The sequence below is a fragment of the Esox lucius genome, chromosome 10 (genome assembly GCF_011004845.1).
Source record: "Esox lucius isolate fEsoLuc1 chromosome 10, fEsoLuc1.pri, whole genome shotgun sequence".
Classification (NCBI taxonomy): Eukaryota; Metazoa; Chordata; class Actinopteri; order Esociformes; family Esocidae; genus Esox; species Esox lucius.
The window spans coordinates 23,253,439-23,275,519 of record NC_047578.1 but is presented as its reverse complement, the minus strand read 5'-3'; the positions used below and the strand labels follow the sequence as shown (position 1 = coordinate 23,275,519).

The 22,081-nt window shown below is 43.4% G+C and overlaps 2 protein-coding genes across 10 annotated transcripts in view; one reads left to right on the top strand and one right to left on the bottom strand.

Annotated features, from left to right (window-relative positions):
- Positions 1-15,324, top strand: part of ext1c (exostoses (multiple) 1c) — a 73,478-nt gene extending 58,154 nt beyond the window's left edge. For 8 of the 9 annotated variants that reach the window (XM_013135676.3, XM_013135677.3, XM_013135672.3 and 5 more), the window contains 10 exons: positions 2,530-2,623; positions 4,899-5,006; positions 6,294-6,413; positions 6,847-6,979; positions 8,662-8,780; positions 8,987-9,082; positions 9,367-9,453; positions 9,738-9,898; positions 10,908-11,133; positions 14,693-15,324. In XM_013135676.3, the coding sequence (XP_012991130.1) occupies positions 2,530-2,623; positions 4,899-5,006; positions 6,294-6,413; positions 6,847-6,979; positions 8,662-8,780; positions 8,987-9,082; positions 9,367-9,453; positions 9,738-9,898; positions 10,908-11,133; positions 14,693-14,881 (1,333 nt within the window). In that variant the 3' untranslated portion in view covers positions 14,882-15,324. The remainder of the gene's footprint in view (positions 1-2,529; positions 2,624-4,898; positions 5,007-6,293; positions 6,414-6,846; positions 6,980-8,661; positions 8,781-8,986; positions 9,083-9,366; positions 9,454-9,737; positions 9,899-10,907; positions 11,134-14,692) is intronic. The other variant, XM_020050464.2, reaches the window with a different exon arrangement.
- A 94-nt stretch (positions 15,325-15,418) lies between these two features.
- On the bottom strand, positions 15,419-22,081 carry zgc:114119 (uncharacterized protein LOC619273 homolog). The gene is made up of 5 exons (XM_010864002.4): positions 21,870-22,081; positions 21,155-21,392; positions 20,758-20,916; positions 16,484-16,573; positions 15,419-16,198 (listed from the first exon to the last, which is right to left on the bottom strand). The coding sequence occupies exons 2-5, from the start codon at positions 21,383-21,385 to the stop codon at positions 16,103-16,105; spliced, it is 576 nt and encodes a 191-aa protein (XP_010862304.2). The 5' UTR covers positions 21,386-21,392; positions 21,870-22,081; the 3' UTR covers positions 15,419-16,102.

Sequence of the window (22,081 nt, the reverse complement as noted above, 5' to 3'; positions counted from 1 at the left end):
TTACATTTTTGTCGTCTTTATTGAGGTTATTAATCATTAATTTACATACTGATTTAATTTTGCCAGATATTTTTTTGTAAATAAAAGAAATACTTAGTTGTTTTTTGTTATCTCTGTCTTCCATCGGTTTTTATCTTGATCTTCCAAATGCTCCTCAGGCCTTTTCCTCATAAATACAATTTATCTGCATTTGCAATAATGATAGCTCCAGTAATTCATGATTAATTAAATCACTTTTTTTGTATAATTCATTATTCCCTTTATGATGTTATATTCATTTTCCCTCTTGGCACACGCAATTTCATTCCTCATTGAAATAGCCAAAAGCCTTATATCAAATTTCATCAGTTCTCAGTTACTTCCAAAGGTGTTCATATCACAGGCGCAGTTCCAATTTTTATCAATATTTCTTGCTACTTCCCTTTAAATACATTGCATTTCTCTTCAATTCTTGTTCAGTTTGCAGTGAATTTTACAAACGTTTGATGTTGACACCCTTTAAGTCACATCTTAAATCCAGAGCAAGATACATAAACACAAACAAAGAGTATAAAATAAATTACTAAGGCAATGAGCTTTATTGTAATAAAAAACAATTTACACTAGGGAAAATTATTTAACTTATTTTTAACGACACATAAAAAAAAATCTAAATTCAGATTGCTGTCAAAATGTTTGGCAAATGAATGTGATAGGGTTAGGGTGTTCCAGTGACCAGAATCTGCAAGTTTGAATCAAGCCTACAGCTCTATCATAATGGGTTTGAATCAAGCCTACAGCCCTATCATAATGTGTTTGAATCAAGCCTACAGCTCTATCATAATGGGTTTGAATCAAGCCTACAGCTCTATCATAATGTGTTTGAATCAAGCCTACAGCTCTATCAGAATGGGCTTGAATCAAGCCTACAGCTCTATCAGAATGGGCTTGAATCAAGCCTACAGCTCTATCAGAATGGGTTTGAATCAAGCCTACAGCTCAATCAGAATGTGTTTGAATCAAGCCTACAACTCTATCATAATGGGTTTGAATCAAGCCTACAGCTCTATCATAATGGGTTTGAATCAAGCCTACAGCTCTATCAGAATGGGCTTGAATCAAGCCTACAGCTCTATCAGAATGGGTTTGAATCAAGCCTACAGCTCAATCAGAATGTGTTTGAATCAAGCCTACAACTCTATCATAATGGGTTTGAATCAAGCCTACAGCTCTATCATAATGGGTTTGAATCAAGCCTACAGCTCTATCAGAATGGGCTTGAATCAAGCCTACAGCTCTATCATAATGGGTTTGAATCAAGCCTACAACTCTATCATAATGGGTTTGAATCAAGCCTACAGCTCTATCAGAATGGGTTTGAATCAAGCCTACAGCTCTATCATAATGGGTTTGAATCAAGCCTACAGCTCTATCAGAATGGGTTTGAATCAAGCCTACAGCTCCATCAGCAGAAAACAATTCTCTATCAATAAAACATGCTGCTGCCACAACAGGAAATATATTGACTACTGGAATGAAGCAACCTATTGTTGTTTTGAGATCATGATAAAGCACATCAAGCAAACTGTCATCGAATACATCCCAACACTACCCTCCACATCTGCCCACTTTTACTATAAACACAAACTAACCTTTACCTAAACCTTGTATCCTAAATTTGGCATTAACGGACCCCCCCCCCACCCCCCCCCCCACTGTAGTTAATAGACCAGTCTTGTTGCTGTTATTTTTGTCAAACATGGTTTCTACCAACAGTTCACCCAGCTTCATGAAGTCAAGCCCTGAGAGGAATGCTTACATAACATGGGTGTTATTCTGCAGTTACTGTTGGATTATGATAGAATGTTTTTAAATGTGACTAGTGTTGGTTACTATTGGAAACAAAACATACAGAAGTTGCCAATGAAGTTAACCCTGTCTGGTTTTAAGCCAGTGGTTCTCAAACCTCTCCTCGGGACCTTCAGCTGTTCCATGTAGATGTATTCCACAGCTAGCGCACCTGAATCATCTTCTCAACTAATTACTAGTGAAGGATTAATAGTTGACTAAATGAGCTAGTTCAGGGCTACAACGACATTCTGAGATGTGTATGTTCCCAAGGGTTCCCAGGGGAGGTTGGACAACCACTGATCTAACCACTATAAAATAAACTCAATTCTCACAAAGGTCATGTGATTCATGTGACAGTGTCAATGGAATGTTGTACCCAAGTCTTTCTCGATTGGTATCTTGAAAACACAATACAGAATTGTAATATCTAACCGTCAGAGTCATTTCAACCATATTAAGAGGGCTTGTGTCTCAACCCACAGTCGGAATCGTGCCCAGACACTGTTGAGTAGGCACCTTTCCAGAAGCATAATGTCAACTGGTCTCTCATGACTCCAACATAATAGCCTTTTGACAGTTCAACCGCTGTCTTCGTGGTTCGAAATGGAGCCTTTGTAAAAGTGAAGACTGTTCCCTGTGTAAAAGTGAAAGCCGAAACTTTGCCTGCAACACTAACACCAACCCTCCATCTCCTCTCAGGTTCGATTATCAGGAACTGCTCCACAACTCCACCTTCTGCCTGGTCCCTCGTGGGCGTCGTCTGGGCTCCTTCCGCTTCCTAGAGTCTCTGCAGGTAGATATGTTTGTGGCGTCTCGCCGACTCCTCTGACCAGCTCCCTTGACCGGGCCAACTCTCTGGCAGCATGATGCATTAACGTGTATTGTTTGTAGCCAAACTGTTGTCTGACGTTTCATGCGTGCTGTGTGTTCAATCTCAATGTACGGCGTAAGGCTTCACACCAGCGTTGACTGATTCACTGACAGAAAATGTAAGGGGTTTTACTCCCAAATCAAAAGCATGATCCTGGACAGACTGCTCTGGCATACCACCCGTGCCGGTGTTAGTTTGGGTTTCTACCTAGCACCTCCCTGGCCCCTTGTGTTCCCTGGCTATCTCTCAACTCACTTTCCTTCTCTCTCTATGTGAGCCTCTCAATGGTCCGGAAGCTTCCATAGGGGTGCCAGCCTGCCACACTGCTGATCTAAGCTGAATGGGCAAATCTACTGAACGAAGGCCTTGGCAGAGAACCCAGCTCTCACACGCTGCTCACCCACTCCTCCTCCTCCATACACACTCGACCACCCCCTGTTCTCTCCCTCCTCCTCCTTCTGTTTTCTGTTCGCTCTCTTCTTCCTCTATTTCTCCATTCAGGCCGGTCTGAGATTGGTAAGATCTGCCGTTTCTCTTCATGCCAGCTCAAGCCCACAAAAGAGCTGGCAATTACCAGCGTGCTTTGGAAACTTAGCAGCGTTTCGACTCTCGGTGCGTGCACTCCTGCTGGGGCACACACACAAACAGTGTGCCCACACACGCACGCACATATGCCCAATGGTACACACACACACACGCTTGTCCACACACATTCCCCGAAGCTTCTCAGTTCATCGCCCAATCCAAACAACCAAAAGACGACAACACACATACGCCCACAAATCTGAACAGCACATGGGAATACTTCCTAGTCGGTCCGCCTCAAAGCACATTGTCTCTGGGGAAGTGGCTGAGCCGAGCCCCGGGCTTGACGACAGCTCTGGAGGTCTCAACGTCTGCCTGGACCCTGTTACCTGGAGCGTAGCCTAGCGTTTCCTACTGTCGTCTGCATGGCTGCCTGGGCGTCTCTGTGAGGGCCGGTCTGTGGTTAGGAAGATAGGGGAGCTTCAAACGACCAGAAGGGGAATCGCAGTCGGAGTCGTTTGATCTCAGTCTGTGGCTGTTTGTGACTGCTCTCCGGTGATTGAATTAAAAAGCGAAATCAAACCGTCAACACCCAGGGAATAGGGGCAGAGCCAGAGGAGTGAGAGAAAAGGGAGAGAATCAGAGAGGGAGAGTTGGAATCAGAGACAGAGGGAGGGATTCAGAGAGGGAGAGTTGGAATCAGAGACAGAGGGAGGGATTCAGAGAGGGAGAGTTGGAATCAGAGACAGAGGGAGGGAATCAGAGAGGGAGAGTTGGAATCAGAGACAGAGGGAGGGAATCAGAGAGGGAGAGCGAGGGGGCAGAGACAGAGGGAGGGAATCAGAGAGGGAGAGCGAGGGGGCAGAGACAGAGGGAGGGAATCAGAGAGGGAGAGTTGGAATCAGAGACAGAGGGAGGGAATCAGAGAGGGAGAGTTGGAATCAGAGACAGAAGGAGGGAATCAGAGAGGGAGAGTTGGAATCAGAGACAGAGGGAGGGAATCAGAGAGGGAGAGTTGGAATCAGAGACAGAGGGAGGGAATCAGAGAGGGAGAGTTGGAATCAGAGACAGAGGGAGGGAATCAGAGAGGGAGAGCGAGGGGGCAGAATTAAGGAGGGAGCTGAAAATAGGAAAAGTGGAAGGACATCCAATAGAAGACCTGGCTGTCAGGAAACAAGAGGGTCACTGCAACTTCAAACTCTGCCTCCATAAAACATGATGTCTTGTCCTGTCCCTTCCTCTCACCCTCCTCCCTTTGTCCTGTGCTTAATTAGCAGACCAGGCTTCTGTTCAGTCTGTGTGTCTGTGTGACGCAGCAGAACAGTAGTGTCTTTCTGGCCCAGATGGGCCCCTGGGACCCAGATAGTAGCTGTGACTCGTGCAACCTCCCTACGAGAGTGACACACATACACAGCATCATCAATTTCATTTTCCGCTCAGAGTTCCTTCTCAAAGTAACAGATGTTTACGAGGCGGCGTCTGTCAGCGATGAGGACTAGAAATCTACACGGGATGATTCTACGGAGAAATGGCTGATTATCCATTTTAGACGACTGGAAGAGGGGTGGCTTTACCAATGGCCGTGTCCATTTGTCTTTCTTTGTCTGCTTGTTACACGCTCATTCTCGTTTTCCTTCTCTCTCTCTCTGTTCCGCTTGCTCGCTCCATCCAGGCGGCATGTATTCCAGTGTTGCTCAGTAACGGTTGGGAGCTGCCCTTCTCTGATGTCATCCAGTGGAACCAGGCTGTCATAGAGGGAGACGAGAGATTGCTACTGCAGGTAGCACACGCACCCACACGCACGCCCACTTGTGCGCCCTGCCACACACAGGCTTGAAAACACACACACTGACCCGTGAACAAGCGTCCCGTACGTTCCCAGCAGGCCTTGAATCAATTCTGTTTGAACCCAGACATTCAGCTAGCTAATGAATAAATGAGAGGGAAAAAATGCTTCGGAAAGGACAGACTTACACACATCGTCGACTCGCACTCTCTGAACACACACGCTTCAGTGTTAGGGATGTGGAAATGGAGTTTTGAGGGAATAAAGCTGGTGACGGGAGGTTGAATGGGGCCAAGCACATCAGAGAGACAGAGAGAGATCATGAAGAGGTGAATCTCTCTATCAGTTCTGGAGATGAGATGAGAGGAGTGGGGGAGCGAGAGTGAAAGAGAGAGTTGTTAAAGAAAGGGAGGGGAGAGATGAGGATGAGATAGGGATGGATGAGCCCTTTGCTTCACCCAGTCCCTATCATCAAAGAAGCTGTTAGTTGGTAACGTCTGGGTTCATTGTGATGTAGGAGACAGGACTTCCCTGCTAGACTAATTCGCTTAATATAATCCTAATTAAATCACATGGCCATTTAACAAATGCTTTCATTCGAAGTCACCTGCTTGTTGTACAGTCTAGGTGGGTTGAATGTATATGCTTCCTCCATCTATAGCTAGCTGATTCATATTGTTTCAGGAGAAGGTACAAGGTGGATTTGTGTTATTGTCAATGGTACCAATGGCGCGCCACACTTTAGTTCACACCAAGTAGGGCGTAGTGTCATCCTGTAATGTGCAATATTCGTTTCAGGAGCACCACTTGATGCACTTGAAGCCAGGTGAGCTAGGAATCCTTGGTAGAGATCTCCTTCAAGGAAAATTGTAGGAATAGTGTTGAATGTGGATTTATCACACTGTATCATTTCTTATTATTATTATGCTAATTTGGCTGGGGTGAAGAAAATGTGTAGCTAGTACCAGACCAGTTTCTGTTTCTGTCTCCATAGCGAGGCAATATTGACTGCTAGAAGGTGGTGTTGGTGAAGATGAATTGCTGAGGGCTGTTCAGGTGATTCAAAGGGTATACAGGCTTGTAGTTAACAGTGGAATATTATACAGGAACACGCTCTTCTTTTTTTACCCGGCAGCAGAGAGCCCGTGACCTTGGAGGAAATACACTGCAAACTGCGATCATGTAAACACTCCGAATACTTTGTCCTGTTCAAAATACGAGTGACCTTGCCTGCTGAGTTTTCTTTTCTTCTTCCCTCTCGGTCCCTCCCGCTTTCTCCAGGTCCCATCGACAGTACGGGCGGTGGGGAATGAACGTGTGATGGCTCTGAGGCAGCGGACACAGATGCTGTGGGAAGCCTACTTCTCCTCTGTGGACAAGATAGTCCTCACCACACTGGAGGTGGGTGATTAAATAGATTTGGGTCGTAGTTAATGAGCCCAAATGGGAGAAAATGTCCTGAAACGGTGAGGGGATATCAGGATCTTGTCCAATAAAAATGTGCTTGTTTTGATTTTCCATGGCAAAATATTTTGCTGCGATGTGGGCTGAAATGAACGTGACCCAGGGACTGGGATGGATTTTCCTTAGGTGTTTGCATTTAATTGGATATTTAATTCTTACTGACACCCTCTGGTCAGAGTGAGTAAGTGCATGAAGTGCAACAAATAACTTGAGTTTGCATTCTTGAGGCGATTTCCTTTACACACATATAGTTGTCCAGCCTATACAGGCATGAATAATTTATTTTTGAACATACGGGCACATCATTTTAGATATCAACCTGCGACAGCTTTCTCACCATCTCCTCTCTGTCTCTCTCTCTCCCTCTCAGATAATTAAGGACAGAGTGTTCTCCCACATCTCTAGGAATAAGTACATGTGGAACGCCCTACCAGGAGGCCTGCTGGTCCTGCCAGAGTACTCCACTCATTTGGCCCATTTCCCTTTCTACTACCTGAGCCTAGGTAGGGAACCCCACCAGGGGTAGACTGGCTTAGACTTCATGGGGTCCTGCGTTACTCAGTCAGTAGAGCATGGTGTTTGCCACGCCTGGATTTTCATGATCAAACCAAAAATGTTGGAAAGTGTTGCAAACCGCAAGCTCTACTGACTGAAGTACACAGGACCCTATAAAGCATTCAAAACATATAAACCGATCAGCCATAACATTATGACCACCTGCCTAATATTGTGTAGGTCCCCCTTTTGCCACCAAAACAGCCCTGACCCATCAAGGCATGGACTCCACTAGACCTCTGAAGGTGTGCTGTGTTATCTGCCTCCAAGACGTTAGCAGCATATCCTTTAAGTCCTGTAAGTTGCGAGGTGGGGCCTCCATGGATCGGACTTGTTTGTCCAGCACATCCCACAGATGCTCGATTGGATTAAGATCTGGGGAATTTGAAGGCCAAGTCAACACCTTGAACTCATTGTTGTGTTCCTCAAACCATTCCTGAACAATTTTTACTTTGTGGCAGGGTGCAATATCCTCCTTAAATAGGCCAATGCCATCAGGGAATACCGTTGCCATGAAAGGTGCACATGGTCTGCAACAATGCTCAGGTAGGTGGTACGTGTCAAAGTAACATCCACATGAATGGCAGGACCCAAGGTTTCCCAGCAGAACATTGCCCAAAGCATCACATTGCCTCTGCTGGGTTTCCCATAGTGCATCCTGGTGCCATGTGTTCTCCAGGTAAGCAACGCACACGCACCCGGCCATCCATGTGATGTAAATGAAAACGTGATTCATCAGACCAGGGCACCTTCTTCCATTGCTCTGTGGTCCAGTTCTGATGCTCACATACTCATTGTAGGCGCTATCAGCAAAGGACAGGGGTCAGCATGGGCATCCTGAATGGTCTGCAGCTACACAGCCCCATACCCAACAAACTGCAATGCACTGTGTGTTCTGACACCTTTCTATCAGTACCAGCATTAACTTTTTCAGCAATTTCAGCTACAGTAGCTCTTCTGTTGGGTTGGACCACACGGACCAGCCTTCGCTCCCCACGTGCATCAGTGAGATATGGCCACCCCGGACCCTGTCACTGGTTCACCGCTTTCCTTCGTTTTTATAGGTACTGACCACTGCAGACCAGGAACACCCCACAAGAGCTGCAGTTTTGGAGATGCCGTCGTCTAGCCATCGCAAATTGGCCCTTGTCAAAGTCGCTCAGATCCTTATGCTTACCAGTTTTCCCTTCTTCTATCACATCAACTTTGAGGACAGAATGTTAATTTGCTGCTTAATATATCTCACCCACTGGCAGGTGCCATGATAACGGGATTATCAGTGTTCTTCACTTCATTATGTCAGTGGACATAATGTTATGGCTAATTGGTGTATATTTACAGTACCAGTCAAAGGTGTATCCTTTTGACTGGTAGTATATATCATATATGTTTGTATGCTTTATAGATGGAAATATAAAGTAGCTAGTTTCCGGGGGTAGCACACGTTGCACCCACCAGAACAACCCACTGAGATTTTCTGTTTGAACTAATATTTATGATAGCACGCTGATTTGCATATCATTCTGATGATTTCAAGTAAACATACTACCACTGAGGCATACAATGATAATCACTTTTACCCCCTCGCCTCCCCATGTCTCCCCTCACCTCCCTTTGTTCTTTTTTAAAGGGGTCAGTCCAGGCCAAGAGTTCACAGCCATCATCCACGCCGTCTCTCCATTGGTCTCCCAGTCTCAGCCAATCATGAAGCTGCTTCAGGTGGTATCCAAGTCCAAATACTGCTCACAGGTGAGTGCCTTTTAGATTGCCTGTGAATAGGAGGTTCTGGGTAGCTAATAGACAGCAATATATTGATCCATTTACATTGCCTTTTCTCGTTATGCTTATGGCCCGACACATCCTTGTTCTATCAAGTCACACTATTTTCCTTCTCCTCGTGTGATTATCATCCCTCGTTGCTTATTGGGTAACACTCTATTGCTTCCCTTTTCCAGATTATAATCCTGTGGAATAGTGAGAAACCGCCTCCCTACAGGAGTAAGTGGCCCCCCATGCCGGTCCCACTCACCGTAACGGATGGTCGTAGGAAGGTGAGTAAGAATGACGAGTCACATGACCACCGTCGGCTAGCAGTGACTCAGTGTCATCTCTCTCGCTCTCTCGCGCTGTCCACCATCAACGGGAGTTAGAGCATAACTTTGTCACTGCCAGTCAGTCAGTCATCCTGTCTCCCCCTGGGCCACAGTGGAACAGACAGTATACCCTGTCATTCCTTCACACGCGCACGTGCACGCACGCATGCACCCAAGCAAATCACTGTCAAACTCAGTGAGGACTGAAAATAAACTCTCAGTCTCTTTCTTTCTCCATTCAGACGAGCAGTCGTTTCCTTCCCAACGTAGCCATAGAGACAGAGGCGGTGCTGAGCCTGGATGAGGACACAGTACTGTTAACCAGTGAGGTATGACCGCCCTGTACGACTACATGCTGTGATACCAAAAAATGGATGCCCTTAACCCTAATCCCGAAAACACTAGTCCTAACCCTAAAATCGAAACCTAACCTTAACTCATAACCCTAACTGTAACAACCTGGTCTAAAATAGCATTTTATGCATGTTACGCCACACCCTTTTCAGGTTTTTCTACACAAGGACTTTTTGTACTCTCAAGTACAGCGAAACAGGTGCACAGATGTAAACACCCTTCTGGTTTACCAGTCTAAGAGTAATCACTGACCCCGCAGGTGAACTTTGCCTTTTTGGTGTGGAGGAGTTTCCCTGAGCGCATCGTTGGCTACCCACCCAGGAGTCACTTCTGGGACCCAGTAAAGCAAGCCTGGGGATACACTTCTAAGTGGACTAATGAGTACTCCATCGTTCTGACGGGAGCAGCCTTCTACCACAGGTAGTGTCAAATCATGTATTAGGTCTACTGACACAATAGCATTTGGTAGTCGTTGACGCTGGTAATGATATGAGTCCATTTGATACCCAGAACCAACCCTATGTAAAATTTGTGCACTCGTGATTAAGTGGCTTCGAACGCAATGCCAGAATGTCTGCTATACAGTATAATATCGTCAACAACCAAAGAATGTTGAACAGATGGTCTATTTGTGAGCTGTCCTACATAAGCTGTCCTACATAATCTTTAACTCTGATGTTTTGCCCTTAAAAGAAAGTAATTCCAGGCTTAATGTACAGTCAACACCTCTATACATCATCTCTATATAATACATTGTCTTGGGGTGTGATATATGTTACGATTAAGGCACGAGGGAGTGTGGTATATGGTGTGGTAAATAGACAATATACCACAGCTAAGTGCTTTGGCCAGGACAATGTGCTTAGCCGTGGTATATTGGCAATATGTCACAAACCCCTGAGATAACTTATTGCTGTTATAAACCGGTTAGAGCATTCAAAAGTGAGTCTGACTAAATGTATTGGTTACCGGTTTATAATAGCAATAAGGCATTCCGGGGGTTTAAGATATATTGCCAATATACCAGCTGTGACAAGGTCATTCTGTGGTCTGTCGTGCCTTATAACAACTCTTGGCCATGTACCATAAGCCTTTTGCACTATTGCTTAATTGTACATTTTTATTGTATTTTTTACTGATCTAAAGTGCAATTATCTAAATCATTTTGATGATTTAGGCTAGGAACAAGCTGTAAAATGCCAGAGGACAAGACTCTTTGTCTCTGACATTCTGAAGCAGACCAATGAACTTCTAAAGCCCCCTAGTCAAAGATAACGGATTTTGCTTCGGAAGCAATTGTAGATTTAATAATGTTTTAAATATGAAAAGGGGGGCCCATGGGTAGAAAGGTTGGGAACTAAATCACCTATTCATTTTCCAATTCATGAATCCCTCTCACTTTTCCCCTTTTCCATGTTCTCTTCATCAGGTACTATCACTACCTGTTCTCTCATTACTTGCCCCCCTCCCTACGGGCGCTGGTGGACCGCACCTCCAACTGTGAGGATATCCTCATGAACTTCCTGGTGTCCTCTGTCACTCACCTGCCCCCGATCAAAGTGGCCCAGAGAAAACAGTACAAGGAGCTGCCCAGCCCACAGGTGAGGCCACACCCATCGATGGTGAATCTGACCAATGAGCTGCCCAGCCCACAGGTGAGGCTACACCCATCTGTCTTTCTTAATGTAGTCATGATTTATGAAGAAGCATACCAAAAAAAAAACTTGAGAAAATACATTGAACTGAAAGAAAAAAATATATTTTCAGCTTTATGTATTTCAGCTTAATGGTTCCTAACCCTGAAAATAGTCTACAGTTCAGGGGGAAACGGTAATCCCTGGTTCAGTTTTCTTTAAACAGCCATTGCAAACTGGAGATTTAGTATTTTTGTGAACATTCTACCTTTTAGCTAAGTAAATTTGCAGTGCCATATCTAGGCGTTTTTGAATGGGCCTTTGATCAAAACACTGCAAACATTTAGTTTAGATATTTAGTGCCAAAATGAGACCATTGTTTTACTGTAGTACTGTCAATGAACAAAATAGGTGGCACTGCCTGGCTGTTATGAAACACAATGGAATGTGTTACAGCTAATATGAACTTGATCTGATCAAAATCTACGTAGTTTGTTTCATAGTCTAGTAATAGACACGTCTATTTATAAACAACATTTTATGAATTTAATCTCCCCAGAAGTGGTCGTTTATGAATTCGGGGGCCCCTGCCCTTCTTAGGTTCAAACATCTCGGCAAAAGCAAATTACCAGAGCTAATGCCATCCAAAAAAGTGAAAAAACTAATCAATAAAAATACATTTTACCTGTGATACACCATGCATAAAAGGCTTTCTATGTTGTAGAAATGAAATATAATATAGTACGTAAACAATGAATTGGACAGAATATCCAGATGGTCGACAGATATATTTCATGCATACAATAGTTCATATGTGTAGGCCAAATAAAAACAAAGGATTAAGATAGAAAACAGACAGGAAAGTAGAAATTAATGAATGTGATGGAGATCAACTCTGTTAAGTACAAATGTGTTCCATTCCATTTAAGTAGAAGCACTAAATTACTCTAAAAGCACTAACAACAGACTTTTAGTGGTGCATTTCATTTAGTGCTTTAAAAGATTATAATCATTTAGTGTTGTTTGTTTTTTAATACCGGTTTTACAAAGAGTAATTCAGTGTTCTCAAATTTGACACCCATAAGAATATTGTTATAGCCCTGTTGTAATGGCTTTATGAAGAAATCTGAAACATGGATAGAAATGTCAAAATTGAAATTCTCCTTTAATATTAAGACAAACAAATACATGTAATCAAATTAACAGCTGCACTTTCGAGTGATATACATTATTATACAAATGCAAAGAGATTAATACTTTTCCATACAACCTTTTAATAATTTTTCTTACAATGGCTAGCCAGAACTATACCAGTTCAAATGACCTGACCTGTAAGTCAACCTGTTGACTTGTCTGTACACTCCTGTGTTATGACAATGACTGACGTAACATCTGTTTATGTAAATATCTTGCTCTGACCTATTAATGATAACAACATTGTCCTAGATAATGTATGTCAGACGTTACGTAACAGAATAAAGGTTATAAGAGCAACCCTATTAATGTCAGATGTTAGATCGAGTCTACTTAACCGTTTCAGTTCCCCATTTATTTTGGACACCCTGCACACAATCTCAGACATACACCTACCAGTTTGCAGATTAGATTGAGGCACCTAGACTGAAGCTCAAGTCCCCCGATATAAAAAGGACCACCTCTATGATTGTTCCACAACAGTTGTATTCTGAAAATGTCACAACCCACCTCTGACATGCACAGGGCCTGCTTTGGGCCCCGACCCATATTCCAGGAAATGCATCACCAGTCAAAAGTTTGGACACAATTACTCATTCAAGGGCATTTCTTTATTGTCACAATTTTCCACATTGTGAAATAATAATGAAGATATCAAAACTATGAAATAGCATACATGGATAATAAATGTTAAACAAATAAAAATACATTAATATTTGAGATTCTTTGAGAAAAATAGCCACCCTTTGCCTTGATAACAACTTTGCACACACTTGGCATTCTATCAACCAGTTTCATGTGATAGTCACCTGGAATGCTTTTTCGTCTTGGAGTTCCCACATATGCTAAGCACACTTTGTCTGCTTTTCCTTCACTCTGCGGTCCAACTCATCCCAAACCATCTCTATTAGGTTGAGGTCAGGTGATTGTGGAGGCCAGGTCATCTGATGCACCATCACTCTCCTTCTTGGTCAAATAGCACTGACACAGCCCGTAGGTTGTGTCAGGGTCACACGATACGCAAATTTGGATGGCATATCACTGCAGAATGAGGTGGTAGCCATGCTGGCTGTGTGTGCCTTGAATTCTAAATAAATGCCTCCTCCGAAACCTGTCAGATAAGCTGGTCTGGTTCTTTACACCCCCTCCCTGAACCAGGATGTCAATGTGAGCCGACACATTGAAGGAAACGTTCGCTCACATAGCCTTACGCATGGCACCCGCCCCGGCACAAGGAAATCCCCTATGCCGATGACCTCCCCCCTCCCTACAATGCCAGCCCAAAATGCGCCACCCTACTGGACCCACCCCCCGGCCACAATCATCAGTGGCATGACCGGGGTTTGAACCCACGGCCATAGCGACACAGTCACTTGACACAAGTGCATAGACCACTGCCTCAGAAATCAGGAAGCATAATTCCTGATTTCTGAGATTCTTTTGAACTTATCCTCTGTAGCAGAGGTAACTCATCAGAGCCAGTTTCATCATAGCGCTTCATGTTTTTTGCAACTGCAGTTGAACATTCAAAGTTCTTTCTTTATAAGCAACACGTCCCATATTGGCTGACCTTTGTGTGTTAAGTAACGAAGGACTGTTGTTTCTCTTTGCTTATTTGAGCTGTTCTTGCCGTAATGTGGTCTACTACCGTCCAGACATAATGATGGTCTTCTGTATACCAACCCTACTTTGTCACCCTCTGTAAACCCACTATTTGAGAAGGAAAGAAATTCCACAAACATGGCACACTTGAGTACCTCATGAAGCTGTCTGAGAGAATGCAAACCGTCTGCAAAGCTTTAATCAAGGCAAATGGTGGCTACGTTCAAGAATCTATAACATAAAAATAAATTGTATTATTTTATTTTTGGTTTCTATGTAATTCCATGTGTTATTACATTTATATTTGATAAAGGTTTGATGTCTTATTCTATTCTCATTATATATTATTCTACAATGTGGAAAATAGTTAAACTGAAGAAACACCCTTTGATGAATAGGTGTGTCAAACTGTTGACTGATACTGTAAATTCTCAAGACATATTGTACAGTGATATTGCCACAATTCTATGTATATCTGCCCTACGGGCCACATTAAGAAATCACACACAGGACTTAGATATTTAACAGCCCTTCTCTGATGTGTGCCAATAAGACTTTTAGTAGTCTTGGCCCAAGCCTGTGGTTGGCTGTTAAAGTGAATATTTTCTTTTTATATACATTTCCATATTTCTCAGGCTGAGAGGCCCATTAAGCACAGGGGGCCCTTGTTCTCAGCCGCCTCATTAACCAGGGCATGTCAGAGGAAGGATGTGAAATGATGCGTGATGACCTTGGTTTAAACAAACATATAAACACCCTTCTCTTTCCTGCCCCCTTCTCCTAGGGCACGAAGATAAGCGCTCCGTGGGCCAACCCGGAACACTTCTCCCAGAGACAGGAGTGCGTAAACAGCTTCGCCAGCTGGTTTGGCTACATGCCCCTGGTCCACTCCCAGTTTCGCCTGGACCCCGTGCTCTTCAAGGACCAGGTGTCTGTCCTCCGCAAAAAGTACAAAGACCTGGAGCGGGCCTAACAGACAAACTGACAGATTGCATATAAAGGCCTGGTCAGACAGACAGACCCTGGTGGACTGGTCTGAGAACAAGAAGGGGACCAGAAGGGAAAGCAAAGAGATGCCGAAGACTTTGCCCCCAGGGGTCTGAGACAACACGCTATTGGAGGAGGAAACATTTGAAAGAGGCCTTACGTCCCTCCGTGATTGGTTCTCCATTGAGAACGGATGGGTGTATGAACACTCAACACTTGTTGACAATGTCGATGACTCCCTTTGCTGATGGTGTGGAGGGGAAATGTATTTCATATGAATGGACAGAGCCAACTGGACATTTACAACTGCAATACACTCCGGCCGCTGTGTTTTCACAGTACACCTGGTTGTCGGAAAAGCTGCAAAGCGATTGGTTCATTTCACATTCTGTTGTAACTGTAAGAACAATAAAACATTTCCTAAGCGCAGACGGTGGTATTCAACTCACGGCAAATGTTGACGCCACAAGGCATACTTCAAATGCATTGATCTGAACCTAAACATTTTTCACAAAATCTGTGGTGGTTTTTTAACGCCATTTTATTATGTAGCAAAAGACTCCGTAAACTATCACTTGTGTACAAAAATACTATGGACTCACACGCTTCTTAACAGTCGGCATGCAATGTTCTCAAAATGTAAGGTTAACAGGCGTGTCGCCCAGCGCAGCTAGCACAGACATGGGCTAGTTAGACTCTGTTGTCTGGATCTCAGTTTCCAGGTGAAACCCACTTGTGTTGGTACACAAACAATACAGGCAGCTTCTCTGGTTTCCTCATAACGTCAGTATGCTAGGTTGTCAGCCGCCTGTGCACAGAGTACAATTCTGAACACCCGATTCAAGTTTATTTTGCTGGTGCTCAAGTCAGTGCTTGGGGTTAGAACAAAATCAAAAAACTCAGCACTCAATAAGAAGGCAGGAAAATCAACTGATACTTGGCAGGTTAAACATTAATATTAAAGTACAAAAATGAAAACAAAATATAGAATGTAAACAAGAAAAACCTCTGAGCTCTGTCCATTCGATGTCTCTGATAGCACCTTACTGTAAAAGTAAAATCACAGAACTTTTAGTGGTGCATCTCAAATGCAGAACAACAATGGTTTGAGGTACTTGGGCCTAGATTGAGGGAGGTAAAACTCATGGTCCTCGCATTGGAGGTCTTTGTGAAGTGCATTGGGGGAGGTTGTAAGTGACCTCTGATTTCATTTCCTGAGTGTCAGCATGGCGTTGATGTCCCATAGGAGGTTTCTCATCTGGTCCATCAGAACTTTCATCTCCTGATTCTTCAGTTTCACTTTCTGTGGGTGGGTCAAAGACACATAGGAGCCAATCAGAACCTAGGAAGTTGTACTATCAACCAACAGCATTTAAGGTGTCATCCTCTGGCACTCAAACCCAATTAGCGTCAAGGACATTCTGACTGTGGATAAATATGTTTTGCATGCCCTGGTTCCCACAGGCGGGTATCATTTGTATATTACAATTTTTATTGGTCCGTAAGTGAAATCTTTACCCACCTGCAGCACCCCAGGTCATGCAAAATTAACTTGACCCTGTGACAAAAAGAGAAAGCGGACACAAACCTCCAGTACTTCTTGTCTTTCCTGGTTTACAGCTACATTACAGGGCTCGACTCTCACAGGGGACATGTCATCTCCCACATATGGCACCAGCTGGGGAAGAGGTTGTGTTACCATCACATTGTTTACAACAGGGCGGGTTATGATGATTAAAGAAAGATTTTGTAGACATTTCTATTTAAATTATGATACACGAGATACTCATGTCTCCACCTTAAGAAACTTTAAAGGACATGGGAATATCAGTGGTCAATAAATGTCCAACCAAATCCACAGAGGGCTTTGTGTACGTTGGTTTTTGTTTCTTCCTTTAAATTGCTTCCCAATTCAGACCTAAAGCACCAGATGGGGGTAGACTTAACCAATTAGTGACCTAATAAATCAATCAAGTACATGGTGAGAGTGAAAACCTGCAGACACCCTGCCCTTGGTGGAACCGGTACGACATCTGTGCTCTAGGTGCTGTAAGTTGTACTATCAACCAACAGCATTTAAGCTGGCACTCAGTTGCAAAGCTAGTGATAGATTGTTGATACTTGTCCAATTGATTAATTAATGACATTTTTACAGGGACACTGCACATGAATCAACGTTTCAATAAAAGTACCGGTTTTAGCCAGACGGCTAATTTTCAACCACACTGATCCCTGTCCGAGCATGATCAGAATGCACCACGCTGTCTTTTGACAGTGACATCTGACATTTTAAGTATTTTCCCACTAAGTTGCAGAGGTGTCAGCATTAAACACCAGAAAGTCTGACCATGGTTGCTTGGCATCTTTACCACTGCGCATCACCTCTTCTTTTAACAACACTCAGCAAGCCTAGAAGAACTGAGGAGACCAACTGCAGTTGTGGAATGCTTGATATAGGATTGCAGCTGCTCAACTGTTCGGGATCTCCTTTGCAGTATGTCATTTCATAATGCACCAAATGTTTTCAAAAAGGACATGTCTGGACTGCAGGCAGGCCAGTTTAGCACCCAGACTCTTTTACTAAAGAGCCATGCTGTTGTGATACGTGCTGAATGTGGTTTAGCATTGTCTTGCCAAAATAATCAAGGCCTTCCCTGAAAAAGATGTTGTCTGTATGGCAGCATATGTTGCTCCAAATAATGTATATACTGTTCAGCATTTATGGGGCCTTCACAGAAGTGCAAGTCATCCTTTCCATGTGCAGTAATGCACCCCCATACCATCATGGATGCTGGCTTTTGAATTTTGCGTTGAAAACAATGGTCCCTCCCGGATGGTCCCTCTCCTCTTCAGCCCGGAGGACGTGACGTCCATTATTCCCGAAAATATTTTTTAAAATGTATTAGTCAGAACTCAGGACAGTTTTCCACTTCATCTCAGTCCATCTTAAATGAGCTTGGGCCCAGAGAAGGCAGGTTTCTGGATCTTGTTTATACAGTGGGGAGAACAATTTTGCGGGTTTCCCTACTTACAAAGCATGTAGTGGTCTGTCATTCTTATCATAGGTACACTTCAACTGTGAGAGACAAAAATCCAGAAAATCACATTGTAAGATTTTTAAATAATTAATTAGCATTTTATTGCATGACATAAGTATTTGATCACCTACCAACCAGTAAGAATTCCAGCTTTCACAGACCTGTTAGTTTTTCTTTAGGAAGCCACTATTTACCTGTATTAACTGCACCTGTTTGAACTCGTTACCTGTATAAAAGAAACCTGTCCACACACTCAATCAAACAGACTCCAACCTCTCCACAATGGCCAAGACCAGAGACTGTGTAAGGAAATCAGGAATAACATTTTAGACCTGCACAAGGCTGGGATGGGCTACAGGACAATTGGCAAGCAGCTTGGTGAGGAGTCAACAACTGTTGGCGCAATTATTAGAAAATGGAAGACGTTCAAGATGACGGTCAATCTCCCTCCGTCTTGGGCTCCATGCAAGATCTTACCTCGTGGGACATCAATGATCATGAGGAAGGTGAGGGATCAGCCCAGAACTACACGGCAGGACCTGGTCAATGACCTGAAGAGAGCTGGGACCACAGTCTCAAAGAAAACCATTAGTAACACATTATGCCGTCATGGATTAAAATCCTGCAGCGCACGCAAGGTCCCCCTGCTCAAGCCAGCGCATGTCCAGGCCTGTCTGAAGTTTGCCAATGACCATCTGGATGATCCAGAGGAGGAATGGGAGAAGGTCATGTGGTCTGACCATAGAGCTTTTTGGTCTAAACTCCACTCGCCGTGTTTGGAGGAAGAAGGATGAGTACAACCCCAACAACACCATCCCAACCGTGAAGCATGGAGGTGGAAACATCATTCTTTGGGGATGCTTTTCTGCAAAGGGGACAGCATGACTGCACCGTATTGAGGGGAGGATGGATGGGGCCATGTATCACGAGATCTTGGCCAACAACCTCCTTCCCTCAGTAAGAGCATTGAAGATGGGTCGTGGCTGGGTCTTCCAGCATGACAACGACCCGAAACACACAGCCAGGGCAACTAAGGAGTGGCTCCGTAAGAAGCATCTCAAGGTCCTGGAGTGGCCTAGCCAGTCTCCAGACCTGAACCCAATAGAAAATCTTTGGAGGGAGCTGAAAGTCTGTATTGCCCAGCAACAGCCCCGAAACCTGAAGGATCTGGAGAAGGTCTGTATGGAGGGGTGGGTCAAAATCCCTGCTGCAGTGTGTGCAAACCTGGTCAAGAACTACAGGAAACGTATGATCTCTGTAATTGCAAACAAAGGTTTCTTTACCAAATATTAAGTTCTGCTTTTCTGATGTATCAAATACTTATGTCATGCAATAAAATGCAAATGAATTACTTAAAAACCATACAATGTGATTTTCTGGATTTTTGTTTTAGGTTCCGTCACTCATAGTTGAAGAGTACCTATAATAAAAAAATGACAGACTTCTATATGCTTTGTAAGTGGGAAAACCTGCAGAATCGGCAGTGTATCAAATATTTGTTCTCCCCACTGTATATTGTTTCTTCTTTGCACGGTAGAGTTTTAACTTTCATTTGTGGGTGCTGCAACTTGCTGTGTTCATAGACAATGGTTTTCAGAAGTGTTCCTGAGCCCTTGCAGTGATGTCCACTACAGAATCATGATGCCATCTGATGTAGTTTTTCACTCTTGTCCCTTGCGTACAGAGATTTCTCCAGATTCTCTGAATCTTTTAATGATATTCTGTACTGTAGATGAGATCCCCAAACTCTTAGCAATTTTACGTTGTGATATGTTATTCTTCAATTGTGGCGCTATTTTCCCACGCAGTCTTTCACAGAGTGGTGAACCCCTCCCCATCCTCACTTCTGATAGACCCATCCTCGCTGGAATTATCTTTTAATCTCATGTTACTTGCCAGTTGACCTAATTAGTTGTGTGATATTCCATCAGGCTTAGTTTTTTTGCATTACACGTTTCAAATCTTTTGTTGCCTTTGTCCCAGCATTTTGTAAACGTGTTGCAAGACTCTAATTCAAATTGAGCATGTGTTATACAAGAAACAGTAACATTTCTCAGTTTCAACATTTGATATGATGTCTTGGTAAAACATTTTGGAAACTGGGTTGAACACAATGAGAAAAGGGCTTTGCCTAGTACTGGAGTAGATCATATAAAAAAGTATAATGGTTTAAAAATAGAGAAACATCGTACTACGTCAAGTAGTATATTAGTCGTACTTAATTAATGACTAATTAAGTATACTAGGCATATTATTACTTATAGTTAATGACTGTACATTAAAACGTTTAGTGTGTCCAATTATTTCTTCACTGAGGTTTAAGCCTCGGATGTGGTAAATCTTATATAGGCATCAATGTTTTACAATTTAGGCATCACAGTAGACTTGACTGAAGTACATGTTGTACATGAGTATAGTTCCATAAGGTATAGTCCAGAATAACCCAGTTGATTATTCTGTACTCTATCTGTACTATACTGTATTGAACTGACCTATTAACACTTTTGGTTGCTACAAGATTCCATGTGTTATTCCATAGTAATGATGTCATCACTATTATTTATTATTATTAATGAAGAAAATAGTAAAAATAAGAAAATAACTGTGAATGAATATTGGTGACCAAACTTTTGACTGGTACTGTATACGTATTAGGATATGTTTATGCTCTTGCAATAATGCAATATATTGTAAATAACGAGAAACAGTTCAAATATGTAGAATCTTTCATGCCCAAAAAAATTTGCGCTCGGTGATGGAGTGAGCTGCCGCTGTCGACAAAGTCAAGTTAGGTCTCTGGTTCTGCCTCTCCCTCTGGCCCTACCTCTGACGGTCCCTCCTCCAGATCGGCGGTCATCTCCACGCAGCGCTCGTACAGGAGGCGAAGCTTGCGGAAGAGGAGGGCCAGCTGGCGTAGGTGCTCTTGGAGCTTCCCGAAGCGGTCCTGGTACGCAGCCTGGCTCTGGGTCACCCCATTGGGTAGCTGATAAGACAGGAGAGGGGACACCACATAATTAAATTCCAGCTGTATGGGGAAATGACTAAGCCTAGGTACAGAATATTTTAAACCCCTTTTCAGCAATATTTAAGGTGTTTCCCAGAAAAACACATTCTAGAGAAAAATAGCTGCTGGCTATTTAAACGAGACACATGAATCCAACAAAGCGATGATGTATGATCTACATTATTTAGAAACGTCCTTAGGGAAACACTGGCATTACCTGTGTGGCTCGTGTGATCTGAAAGATCTCCATGGTACGTGTTACAATGTCCTGAACAGTCTCTTGTCCAATGCGACAGAGGAACACAGGGGAGATCTCTCTCAGGGCTCCCTGGGGGGGCATGGGGTTTTGGCCAGGGCTTGGGCCGCAGCCTGTGAGGAGGTGGGACTGCTGTTGCTGGAGGGACATACCAGCCAGACCAGGTCCCTTCTGAGGTAAGGGTGCTGCCATATGGGTCCTGGGGTTGCCAAGAGGGAAGGAATGGATGGATATTGAGGATAAATGCGAGAGGGGGTGTGGCACACGAGTTCAATCAAGTACAGTTATTTGCTATATATGATCAAAACATGTTCAGCACTTGTTTGGTAATGCAAGCGCAAAACGCTAAGCAGAATATGGCCATTGCATTCAGACATTAACTAGTTAGTTCCGTATTAACAACAGCACCCTTTGTTAGGTTAGCTGGCTTCCTTTAACGTGCGCTTACAGCCACACTAGCTACTGTAAACGGATAGCTAGCTGAAAACCAAAATAACTATAGAATTGTGCGTAGAGATCCTAACAAAATATACCAAGTTATTGAATGTTTGTTACGAATTATTGTAACGTTATCGGAAATTCGCTAATGTAACGCAAGCTTATACTAGAAAACCATCATGCTAATGAATGAATGAAACACTAAATAACAATGCTGAATAAAAATACTTCTACTTACGGTATATAGTGGTATCCCTTCGAAAATGACAACTAGCTAGTATTTATGGTGCGTGTTTTATATGTAAATATCTATTTTCCTCTGAACCTCAGTGGACAGAAAGGTAATGAGTTTGTAAATGAAGACAACCTCGTTAGCTTATCTAAAACGTCACTTCCTGCTTCTGGGGGCTAGCAATACAACATATTCCACGAGAGAGCACTGAATGCACA